This window comes from Cinclus cinclus, chromosome 1 (assembly GCF_963662255.1).
Source record: "Cinclus cinclus chromosome 1, bCinCin1.1, whole genome shotgun sequence".
NCBI lineage: Eukaryota > Metazoa > Chordata > Aves > Passeriformes > Cinclidae > Cinclus > Cinclus cinclus.
Genome location: NC_085046.1, coordinates 109,349,818 through 109,372,737, shown reverse-complemented (window position 1 = coordinate 109,372,737; position 22,920 = coordinate 109,349,818). Strand labels below are relative to the sequence as shown.

The window sequence follows — 22,920 nt, the reverse complement described above, 5'->3', positions numbered from 1 at the left end:
AATTTCTGTCATAATTACTGTGAGAGAAGTAGTAACAGAGAATGAATGAGGCAAAAGTGTAGCCACATAAAGGAAGATGATTTTACGACTGTGAAACAGAACTACTACAGAGACGCTGTTGCTATCATAACTACCTCTCCCACAGATTTCCTGAACAGCTTTGAGTAAGGTACTTAATCTTTCCATGTCTCAACTCTGCATGGGTAAAGCAGAGGTCAAAATACTTAACCTCATAGGCATGTTGCAAGTATAGAAACATTTGCATTTGGGAAGCTACTGGGTGCTGCTAATAATAGCTGTATATGTAAAATTGAAACACAAAATAAAAATCTGCTTCAGAACTGCTTGAAAGGTGTATAAAAAATAAGTACGGCACCTCACAACAAAGAAAGAAAACATAATTACAATTCTGCAGCTCCAGTGAGTGAACTCAGAATACTTGGGAAACTGGCACGCAAGTACATAACTTAAAATGTACATTGTAATATATGGACATGAACAACAGAGTGATAAAGCAATGCCAGCAATGTTAACTGTATAATTTAATACTTTTTAGCACTTCACTTTGAAAGCCTGATATTGTTGCAATGTAAGGGCTTTTATAGAAAATCTACAACGTAAATATCCATACAGTTGCTCTATGCATTAATTCACTATCTTTTTTCCTAAAAATAATTCAGCAGTACACAATTTTACAACATATTGATCTAGGTAAGTCATGAGTCGTTTTTTCGTGAGTAGGTATCAATCACTTCATTGTTTACTTGTCTGTGGAAAGAAATTGATTTAATCAAACCTTGCAGTAATACATTATTGATGTAGTCCAAGAAAACAAAGTCATAATGAACCATCAGGGTCCTAACATAAAACGCTGTAAGGAGCAACAATTTTGGCTTCAATCTTTCATTGTGATTTGCAAACATATGTGACTATATACAAGTAGCAAAGACCAATGCAAGACTGTAGTTGGTCTGAGCAGCAGCATGTGTCATTCACATAACAGACTTGGGACAAGCTCTGCAGAACTTGGCAACCCCAGGAGGCTGGACAAAACCACACTGTGGACCTTGTGTATCACCACCATTTATATACAGCAGTGTATCATCTTACATGCTACTTGATTTTAACAAATCATTACTCTTCTGGGGGGAGATGTGAAGCAATGGGATATCGTGAAAATAAGACTCTTAGCCCTTCTCCACAGCAGTGGCTCAGCCTTTGTTCTACAGAGGCTTTAAACTTTTCCTTGTATTAGACCACATGGGAACAGCAATTTTACTCAATACACAATAAATTCCTTTATGCACATTTGTCAAACAAAATACAGCTTGTAATGGTAACTGCAGCAGCAGCTTGAAAGAGTAAAGTTAGGATAGCAATTTGATGTATTTTATAGACTTTTGAATGCATGTTTGTCAGCTTAGAGCACAGAGAAACAAGTACCCTAGCAACATCTGCTGCCAAAACTACTTTGGCAAAGGTGAGTATTTTACTGCAGTAAAACTTCTGTTACAATCACGAGAAATCAGAGAGTACAGTAGCGACACTGTATCAGAACATCTTCACTAATGCTGCATTATTACAAAATGTTGGGGGACGTATAACGAGCCACATCAGAATTTAGCACTGCCCAAGGCTGCAAGATTACCTCCGTACAGCTTACAGAGACATCTATAGGTAGTGTCTGTCTAATACCTTGTAATGATTTACGTAGGACAGAGAGGATGAACTTCCTATCTAGGAATTCATATAATGAGGTGAAAACGTTTTTACAAGGAAAGTGCTTCACAAATACACTAAACAAATAATAGTAAGAAGATAGCATTACCCACTACAAGAAACAGATGCAACACTAGCAATGGCATGTTGCTTAAATAATTCAGTCTGTATCGGAGATGAATAAAAGATAAAGTTCGTGTAGATACAAAAAAGCAACGTAGCCAGCAGCCTCTCTTTCCAGCTTTGTCATCTTTCTACGCACTGGGCTGGAGCTGAACCAGACCCAACTTTGCAGAAGACACGCATACGGACGTGTACAACCATACGTGCTGTACCGTGCATAACTATTTGTTGTAAAATTCCTCGAATAGAGAGAACCCAGGCGTACTCCGAAAGGGGAAAACAACATAAACGATGTACTCTATTACACTTAGCAAACAGTAATACAGAATCATGAGAACAGATACAGTAGGGTTAAGGAGAGAGTTTCTTAATGAAGTGGGAATGGACCGGGTATCCAGAGCCACGGAACCTTTCCATTAGCGGGTTACATTGCCCTGGACATTGCCCAGCTCCGTGGTGGAAGTAGAGAGGGTGAAGCGAAATCCCAGGTCAGAGTTGTCTCTAACGCCCCTCGCTCCTGTCCTGTCCCCACTAAAGGGACAGAAAGGCAAATCCCGGCTATTTCACTTTTCTCTAGATTAAAAGAAGAGATTTTCCCGGGATATGGACGAACTTTGCGGAGACAGACACGATCCCTGGGTATTTACACACACACATGCAGAAAGAAAGAATAAAGGCATTTCCTCACGCACACACCGCGGAAGGGACGTAGGTATTTCTTCTGTCCAGGCAGGCGTGGACGGGCGGCAGAGCCGCGGGCTGCCCGGACCGCCAGCCCGGCTCACGCACCCGCACCCTCCCGACGCTGCCGCACGGGCACTCCCGCGCCCCTTCCCGCTCCCTCGCACTCACGCCCCCGCTCTCTGTCCCTCGTTCTCCCTCGCACTCGGAGTTCCTCGCATACTCTTTCCCCTAGACTCGCTCACACGCTCTCGCTCTGTCTCTCCCCCTCCCGTCCCGCCTCACAGTGGCCCCGACCGCCAGCAACAAAGCGGCGGGCGGGCGGGCAGCGCGCCGGGCTGGCGGCGGCGGGACGCGCTCACCCCGCGCGCACACACACACAGACGGACACGGACACACACACACGGACACGGACACACACACACACACACACACACACACACACACACACACACACACACACACACACACAATGCTGCCGCTGCCACCGCGGCACCTACCAGGCGGGCAGCCTCGGCCCAGGTGCGGTCCTTCTTCTTCCTCTTGTCTTTCATGTTTGCATCTCATTGAGGTGGTTCGGGGGGGGGGAGCGGGGGGAGGGCGGACCGGGAGTGTGGGGGGGGCCCGGAGGGGTTCCGCACGGACAATGATACGGTGACACCGAGCTCTGGAGCCCCCGGGACGGGAGGGGCGGGGGCGGACGAGGAGGAGGAGGGTGGGGGCAGAGGCTCCCCGCGGCGGCGGCACAGCTGTGACAGCTTGAGGGATGCTCCGCCGCGCTCACAACAATGCGCTGTGACGTCACGCGGGGGAACCGCGCCCGCGCCCAACATCCCCACGGCGGCGGCGGCGGCGGCGCCCCCCGCCCCAGAGCGCGCCCGCCCCCCAAGCCTCGCGAGAGCGGGGCCGCGGGCCGGGGGCGGTGAGGGGAGCGGGATGGCGGGCCGGCCGGCGCCGCCGCACTACAACTCCCGTGATGCTCCGCGGCGGCTCCCCGGGGACGCGGCGCTGGGGGCGCTGCCGGGGCGGGGGCGGCGGTCGGAGGTGGTGGTGAGGGCGGCCCCCTCGGCCCCTTCTTCCTCCCCTTCCTCTCCGCCCTCTGCCCGCTTCCCGCCGCGCCGCGTTCCGTCAAACCGGCCCGGCGTACCGCCCGGCCCTCCCCCGGAGGGCTCGCTGGTTCTTACTTACGGCTGGGGCAGCCCCCCGCCCCGGCGGTGCCGCCCGTGCCCTCCTCGTTTGGGCCGGACCCGGTGCGGGATTGCCGAACCAAAGGCAGCCCCGGGCGGGCCGGTGCCAGCGTGCAGGGACCCCGCGGTAGCGTTTCAGCTCCTTTTCTTGTCGGAACAGGAATGAACATCTTGTTCCAGTGTGTAAACAAAGGGAGTTGATGTGCTGCGCTCGTAAAACCGCCGAAGGAGGTTTTCTTTAATTGGATGACCCAGGATTAAGATGCCCACGAAATGCGGAGCGAAGGGACTTGGCACACCTTCCTGAGTTGCAGGATATTGTTATGCGGGGTTTTCCCCCCCTTTTCCTCCCTTCGCCAGCTATTAAACTGCATTAGGAATTTTATCGAAATGCAGTAGGTATTTTTTGTTCGGATTGCAACGAGTTAGAAATTATTCAGGGTTTTCTGTATCCATCTACTCAGTGCCTGCTCCCCCTCCTTTGTCCTCTCAGCAGCACCCGTGTTACGCCTTGCCTGGTTCCTTTGGTGACATTAAATCTTATTTCTCCAAAAATACACAGTTTAGTGGGTGCAAAAAAGAATCGTGCCCAACTACCACAATGCTTACCCTGTTTTATCAAAAAAAGGACCAGGGCAGCCTTGAGGACCTTCAGTCCCTCAAGGAAACAGAAGAACCTGATAGCATCCCCCAAAGACTCTAAATGAGCACTCACATAGTCTGGTGTTTTGGCTCTTCCTCCTCATATTTTAGTGGGAAATGATGTATGGAAGGTAGCACCTTTCCAGACTTCATGATTCACTCCCACTTCTAAAAAAATATTAAAAACATGAGCAAACCAAAATTATATTGAAACAGCTGCTTCTAAATTTAGTTTTGATTCTAGTCTATATAACATTAAGCAGAGTATTTGAGTATGCCTCAGAAATGTTCTTGAGAAAAATATTGTTGCAACTGCAATGTTTCAGGTTTGACAGAGAGGTTGTGCAAAAATTTTTACAATCGGCCAGTTGTCGAAACAGGTACATATTCCTTTGTTATTTACTGAATGATGTCTTTGTCACCTTAGTAATATTTAGAAAGAAAATGCTTTCTGTTGCTATCACTTCTCTATGTTTTGTTGTTTTGACTTCATTTTCACCTTTTGATGTCTCTGTCCTACTTCAGTTTTTTATCTTTGCATTTCCTCACCTTTAGTGACTTTGTTTTCCAAATCGTGCAGGCTTTATTCACATCTGACCCCCCATGCTAAAAGCCTAAGTCTATAGTATTTGAGTACTTCATTACAACTGCCTTTGAAATACCTTCTTTGTTTTCAGTATTGAAAATACAACAAAATAAAAAAATGTAGAGACATTTGTCAGTCACTGCCCTCATAACTGGCTGTTGGAAGACAGAAGGAAATATTCTGCATTAGTTGCCATCTCTTCATAGGTAGCTGGTTTCACGTATGTAACATGATCTTCTGTTATGAGACCCCTGGTGTTGCAGTGGTGGTGTTGGACAGAAAAGGACATTTGTAGGGAAAAGCAGTTCAATGAGCCCCTAAACCTAATCTGACTTTGTGGATTTTTTGGTTGGTTTGGTTGGTTTCTCATACTGTCTGCTGCAGTCAAGATTAGACTTCCTTTTGGTATTTCATGGAACCTAGAGTAATCTTTTTAGTTCTACATCCTTTCTATTACACTGGTTAAATGACAGTGTCATGTCATTTAATTTATTTGCATCATTCTTACACAGACCAGATGCTCCTAAGTCATAGAATGGTTGGATTGTAAGGGCCCTGGATATCATCTGACTCCAACCACTCTTTCATAAGCAGGGACATCTCCCACTAGACTAGGTAGCTCAATGACCCATCCAACCTGGCCTTGAAAGTTCCTTCTGTTGTTCACATGAAAATGGTTGGGAATCAAATAGTGATAGTGGTGCTGCCGTTGCTGGAGAAAGAAAACCTGTTATGCTGCTTGCTGTATAGGACACTCTGGAGAATACCCACGAGAGCAGAGAGCTGGGGGGTACTGTCTATGTTACATGATAGGAAAAAAAAAATAAACTGTACTCCTGGAATAGATTTTTTTTTTTTCCTGCAATAAATGTTGTGGCTGAGTCCAATAAAATTTGCCAGCATACACAGAAACCAACTGCCTGAACGGAACAATACACTTCTGCTTTAAGGGAGTTAAAAATCATGTGTAAGTCTAGAATCACAGCAAAAACATGTCAAGTTTATCTTATGGAAGAAAGCATTTACTATTGATTATAGCTACTATTTACTGCATGAATTGGACCTGACACTACAGGAGATCACAACTGTTGCTTCTCTAATTGAATTGGCAATAGGAAATTTGTGAAATGGTGAACTACCTTCAAACTGCAGCCATTGGAACAATGGATAAAAGCTCAGCATATATGACATGTGTTAAGTGTGTGTATATATATATATATACACACACACATATAAGTGCGTGTGTGTGTATAAATATATAGACCAGGTTGGATACCCTGCAAATACTGCAGAAAGATGTTGCATTAAAATACATAATGAATTTTAACATAAGCAATATTTGTGTGATGTTACAGTACCAGATGTTGCTGTTTTGACCGTGGATGGAATCGGTTGTTTATTATGGATGCATTTGTCTCCAGTTACATTTTCTTGCGCCCATAGAGTGGTCAAATGATACTAAAATAACATTGGAGGCTGATTTCTGAGCTTCGGTACTCAGTGAATGCATCTACCTGGACTGCTGTAGAAGTTTTAGGCTTGACATTATCTAGTAAGCCACCTGAAGAACTTCTTATTTCCTGCATAGACAAATTACTTTTAATGTATACTGCCAATTTTTATTCTTGTGTACAGTAATACTCCTGTTAAGCAGAAATCTCTGACCTCCACTTCTTATGCAAGTGTTTATATATATAAAAATATGCATTTGCTTCAATACAGTGAACCTGTTTCAATACAAATTTCAGTTTCAGCTCTTACAAAAGAACTAGTATCAGCTGTTACATGAAAATGCCATGTGTGCCAGAATGATTTATTCACAGCATGACAATTCAATCTAATGTGCCACTTGTACAATGGAAATTATATTCTCTGCAACTGAACAAGAGATGCTGAGTTAGAAGATAATTAAGAAAATATCCCAGAAGATACTAATGGAGTCACTGCATTTCCTAAAGTGGTGGCAAAAAGCAAACCAGAAAATTTCTGTTTGTGTGGACTTAGGGGAAACCAAAGCCATTGGGATTGACAACTGACAGTTAACCATTTGCAGATCCTGTTGTCATAGTAGAGTGTTTTATCCTATTGATTTTTAAAATGCCTATTTCCAAATATCCAGAGAGTTTGAGCTTCACAGCATTTATTACACTTAATGGAACTTTTTTAATCATATGCCATATGGACCTGAATCAACATCCCATGTTTTCAAATATGCTGCTAAGTCATAATAACAAGCTCATAATCTAATATGATCAGGATGATGTTACTGTATTTGGAAAGTCTCATGTAGTTGATGAAAAAAACAGATTCTACAGGCTGTACTTGATAAAGGAGGGTGAAAGGTAAATTTTGCTAAATACTGACTCATATGCACAGAGTAATCTTTTCTTGAGCATGCCATATCTTCTTGAAGATTGGTAGAGGTCATAGAATATGTGGAAGAGCTCACTCTTCCCTCCTCCCCCCAAAAAAATCACAACCATACTTTTCAGTTCTGAAATCAAGGTGTAAATTATTTAGGTACACCTAAATTATGTGCATTTATTCCTAACTGTGCAGAACTATTAATAACAGTGCACTGTAAAATCTGAAGTTTACCTGAGACCTATCTAACCATAGAAAATTTTCAAATAATGAAAGCTTTGACTGTAAATACTGAGGATTTATTCTGTTGGCTTTGGAGTTCACCACAATTGTCATTGCTTTTGTCTCAGACTGGGAATAGCCAAATACTATAAATATAGGGTTATGTCCTTTTCTCCCTCCTGTAGCTCTCCAGCAGGCAGATAAACACTCAGGTCTTTTTCATGGCACTGCAGCTAATCTAAACAATGTGGTTGCAGCTAAGCTGTGGTCCACCTTTCCCTCCCAACATGTGAGAAGTGATACACCCAGCACAGAGAGCTTCCCAAGCAGTCACCTTCCAAACTACCTCCAGGTAGCACTTCCCTTGGCCATGCTGGCCATCATTTATTGTACTACAGATATGGAACCACCTTTTCCCAAATCCATAGGGACAATTTCTATGAGAAGACCATTGTCTCTGAACAATGAACAGTTTACAAGTTGCCATAAAAATGTTGGAAAGAAAATGTTTCTTTGTACATACACAACAGAAGAGAACCTGCCTCTGAGGCATTGCACTCCAACTGCATATAGATCACACCTCCTGGCAGTTCTGTAAACCTCAGAGGAGCAGGAAATGTGTGCAGATGGCTCACAAGATTACTTTCATTTTTATATGACGCAGTTTAGTCAAATCAAAAACAGAGCAGCTGATAGTTTATCTCATCTTCTCTTTTTTAGATGCTTATCTAGTTGATTATATGGAAGTTGCCACATGGATTATAAATATGCAATTACAAGAGAAAAAAAATTGAAACTGTTTACTTGTTTTGTCTGATTTAACAGAAATTACATGCCTTCATATCTAGAAAGAGATTCCAGAATTCCAGAATTCCAGATGTATGGATGCTATTCTAATATGATATGAATGGTACCACAGAATGAACTTCACCCACAAGATAGACACACAATGAAATATCATCTTAAATTATATAGAATTTCAAGGAATTGTGAAGGTTTCCTGGAGGAATTACAGGCAAAATTTATACAACTTGCTCATGGTAAGTCTCAAGTTGTCATAACAAACCAATGATTGCAGGACAAGCTCTGGTATCCAGAACCAGATATGAAGTACTAAAGCTTATTACTAAAACTGCTTATCAAAATTAAGACAAGTGACTCATGCAGTACCTTTACAGTCTACCCCTTGCAAATTTTTTTGTGAATGACTGATATCATAGTCAATTTTGGCAGTTGCATAATTTTTTGGCAATTATTCCAGCTATCTAGCTATCTTTCTGTAATAGACAACCATAAAATGACCCAGAAGAGCATTTACATTATGTGACAGCTGCTACTCTACTTACTTTCTGTTCTGTTTTCACCCACAACTGAAAGCTGTAAGAATTAGTACCATTTAACTTCTTACAATGAATAATTTTTATTTTTATTTTTTCTAGGAATATGTATAAGATATCATCAGGTAAAGCTGATGAGGAACTAGAATTTTAAAAGAGAATTCACAGAAAACCTGAAAAAATACAAAAAAAAAAAAAGCCAAAACAAAACAAAATAAAAAAGTAACAAACAGAAACCCAAAACCAAACAAAAATCAAAACAAAAACAAAAAAAGAGCCCAAACCAACTTTGAAGACCTTCTTAACAGACTAATTGTAAATTTTTACATGCCATGCATGTAATCACATGAATAATTTCCTAAACTAATGCCTGGAGACCTACACACATTGAACTATATGTTGCTGTGTTTAGATGCAGATACAAAACATACAGTCCAACATAATTAAAAGTAATAAAGATCATTCTTGTACTGCAGATACGCAATTCAAATTCGTCTTTGTAAGTTCCAAAGCCTGTGAAAAGGCTGTGAAATTAATCCTGTCATAAGGGAATTCAGAATTTAAGTTGTGTCTCCAGCTTGTTGGGGGGAAAGGACTACATACATATGAGCTATCTTTGGGATAAGTACACACCTGCTTGCACCTGCTTGCCAAGGGCAACTTGGAAATATTTTGAATTGTTTGTGCATAATGGATTGCTTTCCCTTACCTTTGCATTGCAAGATAAATGAACAACACAGTCTGCTCAGCCTTCTGCTACTTGCAGGTATCTACTACATGCATCTGCAACTTCTAGACAATAACAAAAATAGGAGAGAAATAGAGTATTAGTTTATTAATACCACAGACTTTTTAAGAAGGAGAATGGGTTTGATGCAGTGCTGGCAGAGGTCATTTCTCTGGTGCACTAATGTGAAAAAACTAACTTCAGTCCGGGGAATCCTTTATTTATGTTTAGTAGAGTCTCTTGCTGTATAAGTGATGGTTTTCTCTTCTGCAGCTCCTTTATGGCTGTGAAAAAGCCATCAACTACACCACATATCATATGATGCTTCAGCACAGATTGATAGTCAAATTTGGTCTAGATGTATTATATTATATTTCTCTGTTTGAGCTGTGCCAGTTCTGCAAGAACATCTTCTCTCCTGAAGTTAGCAGACAATTCTGTGAGTGCTTGGAACAAAGAAAGACATTGAGATGCTGGAGCATGTCCAGGGAAGGGCAACCAAGTTTGTGAAGGATCTGGAGAGTAAGTCCTATGAATAGTGGCTGAGGGAGCTGGGGATGTTTAACCTGGAGAAAAGGAAAGGAGGCTTGGGGAGGCCTTACCACTCTTTACAACCACCTGAAAGGAGGTTGTAAGAAGCTGGGGGTCTGTCTCTTCTCCCAGTCACCTAGTGACAAGACATGGCCTCAAACTGCATTAGGGAAGGTTCAGGTTGGACATTAGGAAGAATTTCTTCATGGAAGGGGCTGCTTAGGGAAGTCGTAAAGTCACCATCCCTGGCAGTGTTTGAGACATGACTGGACATAGCACTCAGTGCTGCGGTTAAGTTGGCATGGTCATGTTTGGTCAAAGGTCTTACTCAATGATCTTGAAAGTCTTTTCCTACCTTAATGATTCTGTGATTCTCTAATTCTGCTGGTTGAGGCCACAGCTCTGCAAGATACCCCATCCACACCAATACTTGCAGCACCAGTGCCGTTTTATAGATTGTCTTATATTAGCTATTTAAGTGTAATATAATAGAAGCCAGATAATGACCAAATAACATAGTTATTAAAATGACAATATTTTCTTTATTGACTGTAAAAAGGTATGTGTTGTAATTTGCAGCAGAGGCTGGTCCTTGGGAGTGTGAATGTAATGTGGTAACCACATCAGATATTAGTTTGTAGGCACCATAACAGCAAAAGTATATACATATATATCTATATGTGTAAGTTGAAGTTATGCACATTTGACTTATATACTCTTTAAAACTGTTAATAAATAATAAGTTTAAATATCATATGAACATCACACAAGAAACCAAAACTTACATACATCCTAGTTAGAACAATGAGGTTAAAATTTTTATGTCAGTTTTCAGTGCTTGGTTTCTTCAGTCATCTTTCTGTTTTTGTTCTCAGCTACTCTCTGCTATATCTCAGAAAAACTTATGCTCGTGCTTAGAAAATTCTATTCCTTTGAGCCATCCATTTTCTATATTCCAGCCATTCAACCAGAGGTCACTTAGACCTTAAAGAAACAAAGAAAATTACTATTTGATATCACCTTTTTACTTTTATATGAAAAATTTTCCCACTATAGTTAAGAAGTAAATTTTCATCTCTATTCGTATATACAGTTCATCATGTTCATTATGGGCTACAGAATTAAATTAAAATGTAATATCAATACTGAGCATATGACACATCACAGTTCAGTTGGTCTGTATTTGCCCACTTAGTGATATTTCAGAGTTTAAAGGAGGGTGAGGTGAAGTCTGAATCCCTTTCTATTCCCAGTTCTATACCTTTTACAATTTAAAATATGTGAGTAGCCTGCTGAAGTTCATGAGACTAGCTGTGTTAAGGAAATATTGAAACATTAGTAGAACCAGACTCCCAGCATGGCAGCATGTAATATGCACATTGGAAGCTATTTGGCTGGATTGCAGAGGGCACATGGAAGAGACACATACCTGTGATATCTGGATCTTCTGTTTCTTTGTAAATTCTTAAAAAATCAAAAGTGAGCGTAGCACTTTTCTACAATGTCTAGTAGATCTTGTACTAAGATATAGAGATAACTTACAGAAATTAATGTTTTAATTCTCCATTTTCCAAAATTTTTTAAAGCATCCTTTTAAATATGTGAGTTTATGAAGTTAAGAAAGTTAATTTTAAGTAACCATTTAAAATTAATTAAACACAGACACAGATGATTTTGGATGTTCTTCTAGAAGTATTAACGCCTATGGATGTTCATTGTTATTACTGGACATTGACTGCATAACTACACTGGGTTTTATTTGGCCCTTGTGAAGTTTGTGGACAGAAAACCCTATCAACAGATTATGATAAGTTACTGGAAAGCTAATTTGGAAAATGTAAGGATTTGCATGGCAAATGACTCTTTTTAGAGCCAGAGGCTAGGGCAGGGGCAGGAAGTAAAGGTTACAAGGTGGATTATAAGTGTGTGCACAATTCATAATGAAGGCTTGTGGGCTGTGAGCTTTTTAGATCAGTCACTTCAAATAGCTGCCTTTTGGGTTACACTCAACAATTATAAGGAGGAAAACCTGTAAGGAAGTTATTTGGGGAAATGAAAGGATCCATCACATATTTTTTAACAGGAGAGTATAATTTCTGATAACTGCCTTTTTGGCTGACTCGGTTTCTCAACTCAATTTGCATTTAAGAGATGATTAAAATAACCTTTTAATTTGCTGTATTCATCCTGCTACAACTTATGGAAAAGGAAAAAAAATAGTTATGCATAGTTACTGAAAGTGTTTGCAAAAGAATAATATTCTGCATGCATAGCATTTACCCTGCCTTTATAAAGGCCAGCCATTTGCATGCATCAAAAATAAGAGTTTTTATAAAAAAGAAGTTGTCTTTATTTGATTTAAAAGATGTAAAATGGTTATTTATATACAAAAAGGTAACTGGAACAAGGAGTGCATTACAAGCAGTTTTTCAGAGCATATGACAATTTTCTATATTAATAAGCATTGTGGGAATAAAACATCACTTATGCCACTCCAGTTATAGTGATATTTTAGGCAGGTAAATGAGAATGTTACAGCTCAACAGCAAAAGGCTTATTGTAAAACTTCCTTACACAACATATGCTAAATTCTTAGATGCAAATTTGCTATTGAGGAAGGGGCCAGCTCAGCCTATACATCATTTACATGATGCATGACAGTCTACATTACCTATTGTATAGGAGCATACTACAGTGAAAATACCAAGATGTGTTTTTAATCTTCCACCACGTGACAGAGATCACTGCTATTTTTCGGCTGATCAGTGCTCACTAAGCAGCCCAACTACATGAACTGCAGACATATCCTATCCCAGGTCCATTTAGCCTGTAAGTGAATGTGTCCTAGCAATTTCAAGGAAAAATTGTTCATTTTTAATTTTTCAAATCAGGATTAGTCTAAGGTTCCTAAGATGTATACAGTGTTGTTCCTCTAATTAACTGTTTTGAAGACCAGTTCTGTAAACATTTACATGGAGGATTCATTTCATGCATCCATGAGGCGATCCTAAGAAATATTTCTCATGCTTACAAGCCAAGAAAAGGCTGACATGCCTGAATTAGGCTCAGACATCAATGCCTTAATTCAAAGTCACAAACCCCAACACTTTTCCCCTGGATTTTCTTTGCCTGGAATGTACAATATCCTATGGAGCCTCCCTGCTGAGCTGCCCATTCCATGCATGCTTGATACCATGCTGCTTCTGTGCATGTCTTCTGTGAGCAGCCAGGCAAGGCACCTGAAATTCTACCTTAAAGGTAGCAAGCAGTGTGTGATGGGGCATCTGGTTACATTTAGTGATTTACTGAAAGAAAACAGTCTACTTGTAATCAGAGAATTTAGTAAGGTGCCTAATACTCCATCTCTGATTCTGAAAAATAGGAAGATATTCTCTTACTTACTTACTTCAGTGCTGTAGTTATACTTTTTTAAGGAGTGAATAAGCTAGCTAAAATATACAGATTTTCTTTCATAAGATCAAGTTTCACATAAAATTACTCCAGCTTTACTTTTGTGGTTATCCATACGTTATTAAAACATTCTTTTCCTTTGGCATTTCTTCTGTGGGGAAGAGGTTGGAACAAGAGTTTCAGGTTCCAGAATAAATGGAGGATGGTTATTCTGGTCTGAACAAGCAAAACTGTGGTTGCTGTAGTCAGGACTGCAAACCAATTTGGTTTAAAAAGTATCAAATGTGAAATCCTACAAGGCACAGAAGAAAGAAAATGTTCAAACAGAGATGCTGCACTATTGCAGAAATTCTACATTTGGATCCTGGCTCTGGTCTTTCTTTGAATCCCTGGAAGTCAGTTGCTTTTCCTCTAGCACAGTTCTCCAACTCAAACTAGAGATGTTAATATTTAATTTTTTCCTCCATTTGTCTTTCTTGCTTATTCAAATTGAAAGCTTGTCCAAACAGAGTCTGAAAATCTCTTGGTATGTATACATCATGGAGCAAAGAAGAAACCTGATATTGGTTTGGTCTCTCAGGCTACTATATGAAGGAATTTATACATATATGTGTGTGTGTGTGTGTGTGTGTGTGTTTGTGTGTGTGTGTGTGTGTGTGTGTGTGTGTGTGTGTGTGTATTAAGGTAAGTTGTATAATATTTTAAAAATAAATTTTTCCAATGAAAAATTATTGCCTCAGTTTTTTTCCGTGAAGATTTCTAGGGAATGTCAGATGTTGAAATGTCACATGGGAGCAGTCCAGTCTGTTGACTGAGGGGTAGAAAATTGTCAGCTGGCCAGTGAGAGCAGCTTTCTGGATGTTTTGTGCAAATGGAACATCACAAAGGTATGAACCAGCAATAATTTTATCAGACTGCAAAAACTGAATGAATTTGGCCATTCTGTATGAAGGCGTTTTCAGCACAGATGCTAACATAAGAATAAATTACTGTACTAGTGGCTGTTTATAATTTCTAAGGAGAATTATCTTCCTCTGTTTATTTTTGAATAAGAAATATTAATTGTATGCCCAGACTTTTTCTTTTCTAGTAATTCCATTTTCTGAAGTGTTTGAGGCTCTGAGAATGGTGAGATAAATTGTCATACCTGTGTTCACTTTCAAAGGGCTCCTTAAATTCAAATCTCCTCAGGTTTTGCAATTTCATGACTGAAAACCACTGTACCAAACATTGTAAAACATTGTTAAAAGGTTTACATTCACTTGAAGTTGGTCAGGTTTAACTTGAAGAAAATTACTCTTCAAAAATTATTCTTTACTGCTTAAAATATGAGCTACTGAAGAAAAATTCAGACATAGATTGTCATACTTTCACGACCAGAAACTCTGCAGTCAACATGGCTTGCCTTATTTGTGTAACTATTATGCCTCTGCATTCCAATGTTAATACTGCACAAGCTGTGGTAATGATTAGGTCTACATTATTTCTATGTGATTCCAACACTATTCCAACAACCCTATTCCTGCTGTTTGTTTTGTCCTCAAGTAAATATATGCGCTTTTACTATGCAAAGAGATAGGGTTTCTTTTCATCAGCAGAGAGTGTGAAAAGGTAAGAAGCACTCTCGATTAAATATTTTTTTTTGTTACCAAACAGAAAGGCATAAAAATAATTATATGTAAAATGTAATGTATTGACTCTTTTAGCTACCACTCTTCAATATTTTTCCAGATTGTTACTCTTTTAAAATGCAAAATATCAATATTCTTTGACCACTGGCAGTAGTGTTCTATCTTCTACTGTTGGGGATTTCAGGTTACAGAATCTTATTCCCTCTGGAACCTACAGGTTTTGACCTTTATTCCTAAATGCCAGATTTCTGTAGCTTAATGCGGTTCAGTAATCCACAAAGTATATTTGTTCCATACAGACAGTCTCAGTGTGTCTCATAATTGGTTGATTAAAAATGTAAAAAGATTGAGATGCATCTAGTTTGGATTTATGTACTTATGATATTTATATTTGCAGTGCATTGACCCTGGCTGGGTGCCAGGTGCCCACCAAAGCTGCTCTATCCTTCACCTCCTCAGCCAGACAGGGGAAAGAAAATACAACAAAAGGCTTGTGGGTTGTGAAAAGAACAGGGAGAGATCACTCATCAGTTACTTGCACAGGCAAAACAGACTCAACTTGAAGAAATTAGTTTAATTTATTAGCTATCAAATCAGAGTAGGAAAACAAGAAATAAACCCAAATCTTAAAACACCTTCCCGCCATTCCTCCCTTATCTGCAGGCTCAGCTTCAATCATGATTTTCTTTACCCCCCTCCCTGCAGGGACACAGGGGGAGCAGGGAATGGGGGCTACAACCAGTTCTTCACATGCTGTCTCTGCCACTCCTTCCCTCCCCACACTCTTCCTCTGCTCTATCGTGGATCCCTCCCATGGGGGACAGTCCTTCTCCAGTGTCTGTTCTCCACAGGGGCTTAAGTCCTGCCAGCGAACCTGCTCCTGGATGGACATCCCTCGGGTTCACAGCCTCCTTTGGTCATCCTCCATGGGCTGCAGGTAGATCTCTGCATCCCTGTGATCCTCCATGGGCTGCAGGGACACAACTGCCTCACCATGGGCTACAGGGGAATCTCAGCTCTGCTGCCTGGATCACCTTCTGTCCCTTCTTCAGCACTGACTTGGTGTCTGCAGTTGCTCTCACATATTCTTGTCTCATATCTCCCTCTGACTGCAAATGAACAGCTTTTTGCCCCCATTCTTAACTCTGGTATCTCTGAGGTCTATCGCCATCACTGATGGATTTGGCCTTGGTTGGCAGTGGGTCTGTCCTGGAGATGGGTGGCATTGGCTCTCTAGGACATGGGGAAAGCTTTCAGCGCCATCTCATAGAAACCATCCCTGCAGCCTTCTGCTACCAAAATCTGGCCACACAAACGCAGTACAATGCTTCAAACAATTTCCTTACATTTTGTTTGGAAAGTGATACTTTGTTCTTCCAAATAAATAATTCAGAAAATGTACTACATTTTGTAACTCAGGAATGAAAGTCAATACTATTCATAGTGCTGTTGACATGCCTTCTAGTAATTTATGGAATAATTATGACCATATTTGGTATATGTCTGTTCCCTACGTTTTGATTTGTCCTCCTCCAATACATCTTGACAATGTTGTTGTAATTCATGTGTATTGTAGAGACTGAATAAAGACAGGCAATTCGTTCCAGACAAATACATTAAAAATGTAAAACAGCTGTTTGGAGCTCACTTTCTCCATGAGACCTTTACATAGACATTTAGTAAGTAATGAAGTAATTCTGCATTTCTACCCTTTGTTCTAAGTGTATGAGACCACAAATGATAATTTGCACTGAATCATTACTTAAATCTGTTTAAGCCTCTGAAAAATTCAGATGTTAAATGCATGAAGTACTTTATTTTAGGAAGTGAGTGATAGGCAGCATTGTACATATATGGAATTACATATTCAATAGCTTAGCCAAATTTTATACAAACATCTAGCCTTACCTATTATAATTTTCACAGATTTTAATTTTCTCAATTAAAAGACCTACACATAGATATAAATTTATTTCCCCTTTTGTGGTGATAATTCCCCTTATGACTGTATTTTGCAAGTGTTTTAATCTTTAAAAGGTGTCAGTCATGTTGAAAGAGACAAAATATTTCAAAGAACAACACAGACAACTTTCAACTGACTGGAAATTTTAAAATGGGGCATTGGACCCAGGAGAAGAAAATTGGTCGGAATGTTACCATTAACTTCATGAGATCAGGATTTTTTTCCAGCCTCGACTATATAACCTGAGAATGTTGATATTACAAATTTTATTGAAATTCATGTTTCCATAATACATAGCTCATGGGCATCATTCCATAAACCTTAGAATTTCCGAGGGCAGCAATATTGACAAGTAAAAAGCACAACTAATACTTGTCAGCACATGTAACATTCTATAAACCTATATTCGGGTTGTGTTTCATTATGATCTAAAAGCAGAGTTCCATCAGCAAGAACATGGCTATTCACATCATGAAAACAACTAGTTCTAAAAGTTACGTTAGAAACTAACAGATTTGTCATGTCTGAACAGAGTAGCTGAAAATATAATTAAAATCTCACAGTTGGTTTTATTGAGAGTAATCAATTTAATTAACAGACTCTCTTTTGTTAAAATTGACTATTTTCTTTAGGAGACCATCAATAATTTATTTAAACTAATTCCTCATGAAAATTAAGTATTAATTATGAAATTACTGTTTCATAATGGTACCATAAGAGTGCAGATCATTTGCAGATAAAGATTTGCAATTTTGTTTTTGTGCGCTACTCATTTTCTCTCATTGTAAGTGAATACTGGCTTACCTTCAGCTATTAACAAGAATATTCCAATAATATTAGAATATTTTAAAACCTTGACTATTGTTAAAATGTATCTTGTCACAGTTACCTGGTTATTTACTGAATTAAGAGAATAATCAGTATCTGATTTTTGATTAAAGCCTCAGCTTGGATAAAACATATATAAAAGAATGAGAGACTACTGTCATAGTTAGATACCATTTGATAAATAGAACTCTTGCTAAATCTGTCAGGATAGGGAATATTGACTAATTTTACTGAGTATTTAACATAATTATGTGTTAGAAATATTTCTATTTCTTTTTGTCCCTGGCTAGAACCTTTTCTTGTGGAAAACCATATAAGAGACTCTCTAATTTGGTGCAATGATCATTATTTAAATGTAACAGAAATATAGACAGTGCGGAAATATATCTGCACTTCATGCATCAAATATAGAAATAAATAAATTTATTGCACCAGTGAGTGTTTTATATTACTTCCATATATATAACAGCTCTAAATATTGGCAGGGACAGTGTTATTAACAGCAGCCTTTTTTAGAAACAAATTGCAGAGCACATATTACTAGTAAGTTGTGAGACCTACAAATGAAGATGTGATAGGTAATGCATTTCTTTCTGAATGTTCATGTAACCAGTAGAGCATTACTTTGTGTAGATATTGTTTTTGTAGACTGTGACAGCATTACAGACGAGCTGTTCAGAGAAATGAAAAGATAAATTAGGAATGGAATATTTTGAGGACTTAATATAATTTTGGCATTGAAGCAAAGGACGTCTATATCATCAACACAATATAATTGACTTTATCAAAGGAAAATGTTTCAATTTGACTCGTATTTTTAAATGCCATTTTGCTGGAAATATGAACACTGCATATGTATATTCTGATTTAAAGTGCATTCTCTCCCTTTCCTTTACCTTCCCCAATTTACATTTTATTCAAAATGAAAAATTGAGGTTCCAGCTGCATTTAGTTTCTCTTTTTATTTCAGATAACTCCTTCAACAGCCAAACACCTCTTCCCAGGACTCTGCTATGCTTCCTGTAGACTGAAGCTTCAGGATGCTTTTGGGCTCTCACTTGTGCTTCAACAAAGTAGTTAAAATCCAGATAATAAAATGGTGCATCTTAATGGAATTAAAATTCTAGGTAGACCACTAGAGAATTTCTGGAAAAATATTTCCACTGTCAAAGTCCAAGTAATATTAGCACTTTCTGAAAACTCCTAGTATTTGTCAGAGAATTCTATTTTACTCAATCTATGACACCTTTCAATTAATCTCTATCTGCTGCAATATTTTTAAAATGAAAGGTCCTCAGAGGATCTTGCAATGGAATCCAGAAAAAGAATTCCATTTGAAATATGGGAAACTACAGCAATGTTATGTTCAAACTACTGAAGGCATTTAAATTACTATAAAGAAATTAAACATTTCTTTAACATGTAATGAGCTCTTACTTGACAAGTTTGCATGAGTTCCTTTTCATCTTTGAAATATACATATATTGTTCTTACTTCTGAATGTATCTAACATGTTTTACATGTATTAAAAGTAAGAAAACTGGTTAATAGTTCTCATACTTGGACGCACCAATATGACTAAGGGATCCATTTTTTGCTTTCTCTTTTGGTCTTTTATTACATATACTTCTAGACAATTTAGATTGTGAGCATTCGTGACCATAAAAGTAAAAAAATAAAAAATAATTCTTCTGCTGTTTGTTCACTATGTAACAAAACATTTTAGAATGCTTTCTCAAAATCCATTGCATATATATTATTTAGTTTTGTGCTCCCACTAGATAATGCACCATGAAAATAGAAATGAATAGCAAAACATGATTTTATTATTCAGTAATATCTGTGAAGATAATAATGTGAAGTAAGAATGCCACTTTCTCCAAGTAAAATAAACATTAACAGATAATATGCATTTTAGACTTATCTGAAATGTTCAGTGGATTACATTCTCTGTAGATTTTCAAAATTCAGAAAACAGTCTCTTTCATTATTGGATTCCTTAAAACTTTTCCTATGAGGGAGATTTTAATAAGAATTCAAACTAAAAAATGTAATTACAGGTCTAAGAGCATCACTGCTGTGAATATCTGGACTATTGTCAGTACATGTAATTTAATTATTTGCATTTTCTAGGCAGCATGCTGATAGTTAGAAAAGACAATTGCTTTCTCAAAATTCACCAAAGTGTAAGCTGTTTTAATCTGCTTTCTTCTTGAAAGCTAATTAAAACTATGAAATTTTGAGACCTAAGAGCTTCTGTGACATAATGTTTGAATGACAGTTCTGACAGGGGAGATGCATATTTGAGTGTATCAGCTGCAGTCTGAAAAAATGGAAGAATTTTATTACAACAATTATTCTTTTTATCTATCTGAAAATATTTTCCTTAAGCTTCATTTAAGCTATATTATAAATAATGAAAAATATTATAATTTTCCGTATGTGAGAGATAAGATTAGAATTATTGGCAAGACTTCAGCTTCTAGACAGCTTCCAAGTGAATAAACACTTTTTGTTGCCAGGAGCACACTTTGGGAGGTATTTATATTTGCTGTTTATCTCATGTTAAGTGTATTGTAAATTTCATGTAAAAAAAATGTAAAATCATCTCAAATTTACACCACTGCCTTCTGCTGCTGTTTTTATTATATTGTGTATAAATATTGTCATGGTTTAACCCCTGCTGGGAACTAAGTACCACACAGCCACTCGCTGTGTATAATTATGGTGATCTGAGATATATTCAGGAGCCTTTCCTTGGCTCAGTATCATCTTATAGGATTTCTTAGTTAAGGAAGGGATCCTAGGGGGAAAAACAGGGGAAACAATACATGTTTTTCTGCATTAATTGTAATGAGGTCTTCTAGGTTAAAAATTTGTTTACAGGATCTGTTTTCATGCATTCTGTTATGTTTGGAGGTGTATATATGTTAATTCATACATAAGTCTCAGCTAAAGCCTGTGGAAGGTTTGTCTTTGTCCAGGGTGGGCTTGGTGTTCCTTTTCAGATAAAGATTCATGATCTACATTGTTGCAAAGTAAGAATTTTACAAAGGGAAGTAATGACACTGAATCAATGCAATAGGTAGTGGTTTCCCTAATGGGCAATTCCTAGTTAGGAGTGCTGACATTCATGTATTAATGTACATGTTCTGGATTATGTAGAAACACAGATCCATATTTTGTGATTTCTTATAGACAGATGTATTTCATGGGAAGAAATGCTCAGATGATTTCAATCAATGTTTTGTTTTTGCCTGTTTTCAAAGATTGATCCTTATGTCATTCTTAAGTCTTTGGTTCAGAATTTTCTGATCCATAACTTACTTTTAAATGAATATAAAGTCAAACATAGTTTTACAAGCAGTATAATATCCTTCCACACAGTGATACATTTCCATATCTGTTATTAATGCCTTGGTTGCCACCCTCTACTATAAATTATTTTGTGTGTATTATGCCTGTAGCCTGTGTTTTGGGTGTATTATCTTCATATGCTTCACCTTGTTTTCCTGCTAAGATCTGAGTGGGGAATTTTTCTTTTTAAATTCATGGCAGCAGCTTCAAGGTTATCAACAGCTCTGTCACAAAAATTTGCATCTCTCACCTCATAATGGTTGGAAGACAATGTCTGTCTCCCTGTACCATGTATTTTGATACCAGATATGATTTTTATCAGCTGTTCAGTGCAAATCTACCTGACTCAGGTGAGAAACTCTATTGCTTTAGTGATGGTTTCTTTTAGACTTACAGGAATCAAAAAGAAATTGATTGCCTAAAAAGAAGTATATAAGTATCACCCAGAATCCCTGCTACAGTTAGAGAATGGAACAGAGACAGCATTTATATACATAGACAAGCAAACCCTGGAAAAAGTACCCAATGGTCACAGAACTTGCATTTTAACACATGACACGTTGCAGTTTTATGGCAGGCCATGATAACAATCATATACAGGGATATTAGTTTAGGCGGCCAAGACACCATTTTTAAGCATAATATTTGGCTTTCCAGCATTGTCATAGCTGCAGTGTGTTCTAAAGAGAGTTGCATGAATAATTGAATATTTGCCTTCTCAGCCGAAGTGAAAAATGTATGTGGTGGGAATGAGTCATAAAGAACCAAATCTGTGGCTTTTTACACTAGGAGAAAAAAATTATGCTAAATTAAACATATTGTTTGTGCTGTAACATAATTTTTTTCCTGGCAGCTGGAAGAAAAGAAAAGCTTATAGACATCCACACTCTGACTGCCCTCATTCAGAAGTGCAGTAATGAAGCAGCCAACCCCAGGTGCAAGAAACCTATATGCAATACCTACTGTTTCTCTGACTTACATGTGCAATTCCTTGAGGGATTAAAACTATGCCTCACAAAATTTAACTCAAATACTTCAGCATTTTAAACAGAATCAGAGAATTTGAGGTTGAAAGGGATCTCTGGAGGTCATCTGGTCCTACCCCTTGCTTAATCAGGGCCAAATACAGCGTTTTTGACACCATAATAAAAAAGTGAGTTCTCTAACTTGCCAGAAAATCTTCTCCCTCCAGTTTTCATATGAAGCTCTTATCCATTGCTATAGTACTGGTATGAAGTGGCTTGTTTTGATTACATCTAACTAGTTCTTTTGAGTTAGGAATGCAATCTGGATAATTCTATCTCACCATTCTAAAATTTGCAAATATATTTCATCAAATACTCTAGAAGATGCAATAAAAAAAAAAGTTCCTTCAATAAAATCTCTGTTTCATGCTTTTCCATGAACTTTTTGTAAGAGTCTTGCTGCTTAGTCTTCTCTCCAATAATGCAGCTTCTTTGGGGGGCTATTCACATTTTGCCCTGAAATGTAATTGCAAAATCTGGGGATGAGGCAGCAGTAGTACATCCTGCAGTAGGTGCACTTTTCTTCCACCCTATATATTACATGATGAGCTTTCAATGTGATACAGGAACAACTGAGACGTTCCTC

General features: G+C 38.5%; 1 protein-coding gene across 1 annotated transcript in view; it reads right to left on the bottom strand.

Annotated features, from left to right (window-relative positions):
* The window catches only part of ASXL3 (ASXL transcriptional regulator 3), a 121,879-nt gene extending 118,802 nt beyond the window's left edge, over positions 1–3,077 (bottom strand). The window contains exons 1-3 of the mRNA XM_062513457.1: positions 3,024–3,077; positions 2,539–2,754; positions 1,978–2,106 (exon numbers count right to left, since the gene is read on the bottom strand). Of these exons, the coding sequence (XP_062369441.1) occupies positions 1,978–2,106; positions 2,539–2,754; positions 3,024–3,077 (399 nt within the window). The remainder of the gene's footprint in view (positions 1–1,977; positions 2,107–2,538; positions 2,755–3,023) is intronic.
* Positions 3,078–22,920: the final 19,843 nt, after the last annotated feature.